The sequence below is a fragment of the Myotis brandtii genome, unplaced genomic scaffold (genome assembly GCF_000412655.1).
Source record: "Myotis brandtii unplaced genomic scaffold, ASM41265v1 scaffold698, whole genome shotgun sequence".
NCBI lineage: Eukaryota > Metazoa > Chordata > Mammalia > Chiroptera > Vespertilionidae > Myotis > Myotis brandtii.
The window spans coordinates 220,576-227,465 of NW_005370731.1; the positions used below are offsets into that span (position 1 = coordinate 220,576).

General features: G+C 57.8%; 2 protein-coding genes across 3 annotated transcripts in view; one reads left to right on the top strand and one right to left on the bottom strand.

Annotated features, from left to right (window-relative positions):
* The window catches only part of FAM57B (family with sequence similarity 57, member B), a 6,317-nt gene extending 6,225 nt beyond the window's left edge, over positions 1 to 92 (top strand). Inside the window, exon 5 of the mRNA XM_014529777.1 lies at positions 36 to 92. Coding sequence (XP_014385263.1) covers positions 36 to 92 — 57 coding nt within the window. The remainder of the gene's footprint in view (positions 1 to 35) is intronic.
* LOC102261148 (chromosome unknown open reading frame, human C16orf92) lies at positions 7 to 4,518 on the bottom strand. 2 transcript variants are annotated; one of them, XM_014529825.1, is made up of 4 exons: positions 3,992 to 4,518; positions 845 to 1,003; positions 662 to 749; positions 7 to 581 (listed from the first exon to the last, which is right to left on the bottom strand). In XM_014529825.1, exons 1-4 carry the CDS (start codon positions 4,065 to 4,067, stop codon positions 560 to 562), a joined length of 345 nt encoding a protein of 114 aa, XP_014385311.1. In that variant the 5' UTR covers positions 4,068 to 4,518; the 3' UTR covers positions 7 to 559. The 2 variants fall into 2 exon arrangements, with proteins under 2 accessions (XP_014385311.1, XP_014385310.1); XM_014529824.1 differs by lacking the exon at positions 3,992 to 4,518 and adding an exon at positions 2,830 to 3,071.
* Positions 4,519 to 6,890: the final 2,372 nt, after the last annotated feature.

The following is a 6,890-nucleotide window of genomic DNA, read 5'->3' on the forward strand; positions in this document are numbered from 1 at the left end:
CGCGGCCCCGCCCGCAGACCCGGCTCTGACCACAGCCCGGGGCCTCGGAGAGCGAAGGGCAGCGGAAGGGGCGCCCCTTCCCCTCCTTGTAAGGCTGGAGGGCGGGGGGAGGCTGATGGAGGCTCAAGGGGACCAGGAACCAGAAGGTGGGGAGGCCCTGCTGCAGCTCCTCCCAGCTCCCTGCTCGGGAGGGGCCGGCTCAGGGCGGGCGGCCCGCAGCGCCTCTCCAGGGGGCCAGCCTGGGGTCCTATTTATTCACCCACATTCTCACTCGTCTGTCGGGGCGGTGGCTGCTCTCCCCCCGCCTTCCCAGCGCTGAGCAATCCCGGCAGGTGAGGGCGGTCCGGTCCCTCCCCGTAGGCTGCACACTCGCCCTCAGGCCCTGGCATGTCCCTGGTGCTACAGACCCCCCAAGGCTTCCTCCAGTCTGGGGTCGGGGACCCCGGGAGGTGCTTCCAGACCGCTAATAAAGACGATCTGCGTGAACGCCGCCCGCCTCAGCAAAACCTTTATTCCTCTGCAGGGGAGGAGGGTGGGTCTGAGCGCTCAGCCTGGCTCCTCAGGCCCCTTTCTGGCAGCTCCTACGGTGCGGGGGCATGGGGGTCAGAGGTGAGAGGCCTCCCACCAGGAAGGCTGGGGGGGGGGGGGGGGGCAGCCTTACATGTGTGTGCAGAACTGGAAAAGGAAGAAGAAGAAGGCCGCCACCAGGATGCCCACCAGGATGTGATGGAAGAGCTTGGGGTTGGAACCTGCTGGACAAGGCAGGGGCGTCGGCCTGGGCTCCTCTCCGAGGTCGGCCTCCAGGCTCTGACACGGAGGCGGCCCCTCTCAAGCTGCTCCCCACCTGACTTCACAAAGATGACGGGTTTCTCGCCGATAAACTGGGCCACGGCCAGGCGCCTGGCTGGGTCGGAGTCCGGGTAATCAAAGAAGTCAGGTCTGTCCAGGAAGCGCAGAGACTCTGCTCCCAGGGCCCAGGTCCTGGCGCCCTCCGGGGTGGGTGCTGCGGACCACAGCGACGTCTGTGACAAGAGCCCCGCTGACCCCCGCCCACCCCAAGCGGCAGAGGCAGACCCAGGCCCTGCCAGGCCACACGGCCTTTGAGTGGCTATGGAGGGGCTCAATTCTGTCCCAGGAACTTCCCAACGCTCAGCTGAACTCTCCACCAGAAGGCCCACGCTGGAGGGGGTGGATGGGAGAGAGTGTGGGGAACAGAGAGAAAGGCCGAAGCTTGGCCTCCCAGCCCCTGAGGGGGCACTGACCCCCTCCCCCCAAGCTCCCCCGCTTCCCACGGCTCCCAGCACCACTCCCCACCTGCTTCCACGGCCCCCAGCCCAACCAGCCACACCCACACCCTCGCCCACTGCCACGGACTCATGACCTCTCCACTCCTGTGACGGGGCTGGGGCTCTATGATGTCACAGCCCGGAGCCCTATGACCACACACTCTGGGGTGAGGGGAGAGAGAAAGGGCTGGGGCTTGGAACCCTCCCCCAGCCACCCTGGAATCAGCAGGGGAGAGGCTGGGACCCACAGAGCCCCCCATCCCTTGGGGTACACAGTGGCCGCCCCAGAATGTGGAAACAGGAGGGGCTTGGTGGGGCTAAGGACACCGTGTTTGTAGAGAAGGCGCAGGTTTTCTGTGTAGAAGGGGGTAAGGCTACACACGTTCGGTTCCCCTCGGATCAACCACCATGTATTGAGCACTCAGTACTACGCCGAGCACTTCACATAGATGGACTCAGCTACCATCACAATCCCGTGGAGTAGGAACTGCCCTCACCACCCAGGAGAGGGAGCCAAGGCACGGATGGGCAAAGTAGTGTGGGCAGCGCACACTTCCCTGGGGCGTGCGCTTTCCTTCCCGAGGCTCCCCCTGGTCCCCAAATTCAGGAGCACAGGCATTTCCCTCACCCAAAGCCCTGTCGCCTATTGCTCAGCCCGGGAACCAAGAGAAATAATAAGATTTCCCCACTAGGTGGCAGCATTGTCCACGCCTGCCTGCCTGCTTTCCCTCCTCCCGAAGACCCAGCTCCCCAGCTCCCAGCTCCAGGCCTTCACCACCCTCTGCCCACAGGTGCCTCAGATGCTCAGGAGAAGGCGTCGCAGGGGGAATGGCAGGCACGGGGTTGTCAGAGACAGTCCCCTGGCCCATCTCCCGAGGCAGCTCTCAGTCATGCAGAGCTTTCGCCGGCTCCCCTCTCTGGGTGGTCTCCCTCAAGGGCCATCCCATTTCCCCTTTCTTGTCCCCAATCTTCTTCTTCTTTTTTTTAAAAAGTATATATATTTTTATTGATTTGAGAGAAGGAAAGAGGGAGAGAGAGATAGGAACATCATTGATTGGCTGCCTCCTGAACTCCCCCCTCACTGGGAATGAGCCCACAACCCAGGCATGTGCCCTGACCGGAATTGACCTGGGACCCTTCAGTCCGCAGGCCGATGCTCTATCCACTGAGCCAAACCGGCCAGGGCCCCAACCTTCTTCTATTTGTTACTTCCCAACAGCCACTTTCACTCTGGCAGGCCGCAGTCTGCTTCAGAGTTAGCTCCCCTCTGATTGGCAGGTAGGGACTGTCTGTCACAGATGTGTCCCGCCCTACCCAAGCCCAAGGACACTTCAGGGTCTCCTTGGTGTTATTACACAGATGCTTGTTCATGCGTGGGGTCCGCTCCCTCCTCCACTGGGTCCCCACCCTCATCTCTCCTGCCCTCATGGACTGCCCACTCACTCTCTTCACAGCAACACTAGGAGGCACTTGCCATGTTCTGCTTCCCAAATAAGAAAAAAAGCCCAGAGAGAAAAGGGGGAAAGAGGGGGGAAACTAATACCTTGAGGGCCTCCTGTAGGGCTGGGCCTCTTCTCCCTACACTTATCTCTCCTAAGAAAGAGAAAGCGAGTTACCCAGTTACAGGCATGTAAGGGCAGCAGGGATGAAACCTGGTTCCTGGCTCTGGGCCAGGGCCCTGGCCCCATGTGCAGCTGCTGCTGGGGTTTAGCTGGGAGAAAGGGGGTTCAGAACCTCCAGCTTTTGGAGTAGATTTTGCCATTCCCTCAATTGCCTCAAAAGAATACAGCTGCCCTCTCTACCCAAAAAGGCCCTTTCGACTCAAGCAGTGAATGATCCATTCATTTACTCATCCGATGATTAAGTGCACGTATCGAGCTCCTCCTGTGTGCTGGGCTCCCTTTTTGGCTTAGATCTAAGTCAGCAGGCCCTGCTGTCTGCCTTCAGGGCGCACAGGGGAGAGAACTCAAGGATACACATCATTAGAGCACAGACAACACCTAAGGGGCTGGCTATACCTGCTGTCTCTACTCCTCGTTGAATGTATTTTTCAACGCCTTCAGGCCTTTCTTAGTCCCCACCACTCCACTGAAACCACTTTTGCCAAGTCCACCAATGACCTCATAACTTGCCAAATCCAATGGTTACTTCTCTAATCCAGTCTGTCTGTCTGTCAGCGTCCTGAACCTGCCTCCAGGCTCCGGCCACGCTCACGGATTTTCGGGACTCCTTGTTCTCTAACCCACTCAGTCTTGGACTGTCTCTTTTCTATCTATACTCTCTCCCTAGGTGATCTCATCCAGTCGCATGGCTTTAAATACCATCTATATGCTGATGACTCACAAATGTATATTTCCAGCCCAGCCCTCTCCTCTGAGCTCGATTCCTCTACCCGATTTCCTGCTTCATGCCTCTGTATGTCCCCAAACACCTTGGATTCAATAGATCGCAAATGGAGCTCTTGATTCTCCTCCCCCGAACCTGCTCCTCCCTTCCACTGCAGCCAGCGTCTCGGGGCTCCTCCAGATCTCTGCTCAGCACAAAAGCCCGGGGATCATCTCAGATCCCCACCCCACCCCCGTCTCTCTTCTGACAAACCCATTATCAAGACCTGTTGGCTTGATTTCCAACAGAAATCTCAAATCCACCCACTTCCTCCCCCCTGAAGTTCTGCCCCCCTCATTTAAGCCAACCCCATGTCTCACCCAGCTTATGGCAACAGCCTGTGGACCGGTTGACCTTCCCTCTTCCCACAGTGAGAACAACCCGGGAAACACACATCCACTACTTAAAACCCTCTGGTGGCTCCTTGTGTGGATTCTGAACTTACCCTGACCTTCGAGACTTGCCCAGCCCTGTCCACCTACCCTCTTTGGATCTTTCCAGGCTCTCCCTTCCTTGGCACACTCCAGCCTTGGCATGAACCTCTGCCAGGGACACTCTTGCTCCATGCTTGGCCGGCCAATGCCTTCTCATCTTCCAGGTCGTGGCTGAGACAACACTTCCCCGGGGAAGTGCACTGAGATCCCACACCTTGTGACCGTCCCCAGTCACCGCATCGATCTCGCTGCATGGGCCTTGTCTGTGTATTGTCTGTCTCTCTACAAGGCTGTGAAACCAGAGATGCTTGATCCTGGTCATAGTCAGGGCACCACAATAAATAGTAGGGATTCGATAGATATTTATTGACTGGATGGACAGATGAAAAGCCTTTCCATCAGGGCTCAGCCCTTCAACAAGGCTCTCTGCTGGGCCTGCGCCAAGCCCCTGGAGAAGACCCCAGTGGCGGATGCAGGGCTCTCAGGCTCTTGCCCACTTGCCCCTCCCCTCACTGCAGGCCCGGGTCTGCCCCCGGCCAAGCCCACCAGCTCCACCCCGGATGTTGGCTTCTCCCTGAGCCCGATCTCCGATCTCCTTCCTTAGCTTGGAGAGCCCTGAAGGAAACCTAATGGTTGCCTTTACTTAGAAAAATACATTCCTTTAATGCGTTTGGATAGGAAACATACGCACATGGAACAAAACTCAAAAGGTATAGCAGGATAGACGTTGGAGATAACTCCTACTCGTGCCTCACCCTACCTCGCGGCTACCTCCTCAGAGGGCACTGTAGTTACCACTTTCTTGTGCAGCCTTCTAGAGATAATTTATGCACATATAAACTGCCCCCCTCAAAGGGAAGCATTCCATACGTGCTATTCTGTACCTTACTTTTTCCAGTTAATATGAGACTGTGAAGGCGATTCTGTACAAGCACATAAGGGCCTCTCTTTGCCAGGGCTGCACACTATTTCATTGTGTGAAATTGTGTCGTAGTGGATTGAGCTGGTCCCCTACTCGTGGACCTTTAGGTTGCTCCATATCTTTTGCAAATAACCTTGAATTTCTATTATTTTGCTCGTGGGACCAGCATGTATATATAGATGACAAAATCCTAGAAGTGGCATTTCTGGGTCAAATAGTCTATGTATTTGTCCTTTTGGTGCCACCATCAGCCTGGCCTCCACAGGTGCTGTCCGTTACCCACGGCCTCATCAACGTTGCGTGTTAACCGATGCTTTGAATTTCATGATTTGATAGATGACAAGTGCTATCTTTCTAGTTTGACTGTATTTCTCTCTTTTCAAAAATTGTGTGTTTAAAAAATACACATCACAATAGATCTTTTTTGTTGTTGTTGTTAATCCTCACCCGAGGATATTTTCTCATTAGTTTTGGGGGAGAATGGGAGAGAGAGGGAAAGATAGAGAGAAATATCGGTGTCAGAGAAACACATTGATTGGTTGCCTCCTGCATGCAGACCAGGGAGAAGCCTGCAACCAAGGTACGTGCCCTTGACTGGAATTGAACCCGGGACCCTTTGGCCCACAGGCCAAAGCTCTAGCCACTGAGCCAAACCGACTAAGGCCACATCACAATGGATCTTAACATTTTCAAGCAGACAGTTCACATCGTTGTGCAGCCACATTTCTCTTTTAAATCACAACATTCAGCGATGCCAGCTTAGTGCCAGGCCCAGCAACTCAGTGCAGGCAGGACAAACCGTTTGGCCAGACTGAGCCTGAGCCGGCACTGGACGCTGGGCAGAGGGGCTGTTCCGGAAGGCTCCTGGGAAGAGGTGAGCCAGAGTGACCCCTGAAGGAAGGGCTCCTATGAGTCCAGGTCGGGTGGCCTGAGAGATCCAGGTGTGTTCTAGAAACTGCACGTGACACTCCCGAGAGCCAGCGAGAGGAGCCCCCGAGGAGATGAGAGAAGTCAGGGTCTTGGGCTGAAGGGCCTTGGAAGCCACTGTGAGGACTTTGACTTTGGGGGATGGCACGTTTGGGGCAAAGGAGAGCAAAGATCAAAGGCTGCAGTGAGGCGGGCAGGCGGCAGGTGAGAAAGGCAGGCGGCTGGGGAAAGGCTGCAGCGCTTGGGGGCTCGGAGCAGCCCGTGCCCCTCCGCACCACCCCGAGGGACGCGACTGGCGGGGACGGGCCTGGAGGGGGTGGAGGGTCGGTGAGGGCGGTGCATTTCCAAAGGGGACGCCTTCCCTCCGAAAGGGACACCCGCCCTCGGGGGAGGATCGGGTCACCAGCAGGGACACCTGAACAGCCAAAGGGAGGAGGCGTGGGAAAGCCCCAGCCGCAGCCCTCCGTCTCCTCCCTCCGCCTGAAATCCCCCGCTGGGCTGGGGGCGCCCAGATCCCAGGCTGCGACCGCAGGCGGATCACACCTCCCAGCCTTGCATCCCGCAAGGGTCACTGCGGCTCTCCAGGCCCCAAGCGGGGGAGGGGCGGGAGGATGCTCCGGGGACCTGGGGAGCGAGCCGGTGTCGCCATGGCAACTAGGCGGGTGGACGGGTCCTGAGACTCCGGAGGGAAGGAAGGAGAAAGCGAGGGAGTGGGCGCCGTGGGCTCCGTGCGGCCCCGGGCAGGAGGGGTGCGGGGAGGAGTTGGGGAGCACCGGGCAGTTCTCACAGTTGGTTCCCGGTGGCGCCAGGCGCTTTGCGAGTGTGCGCGCGCGAAGTTTCCCGGGTGAGGGTGCCAGCGCGTCGGGGTCTGTGCTGTGTGAGTGCGCACGTGGGCACGAGCGTGTGGGGGGCAGTGCCTGCGTGCTCGTGACTGTG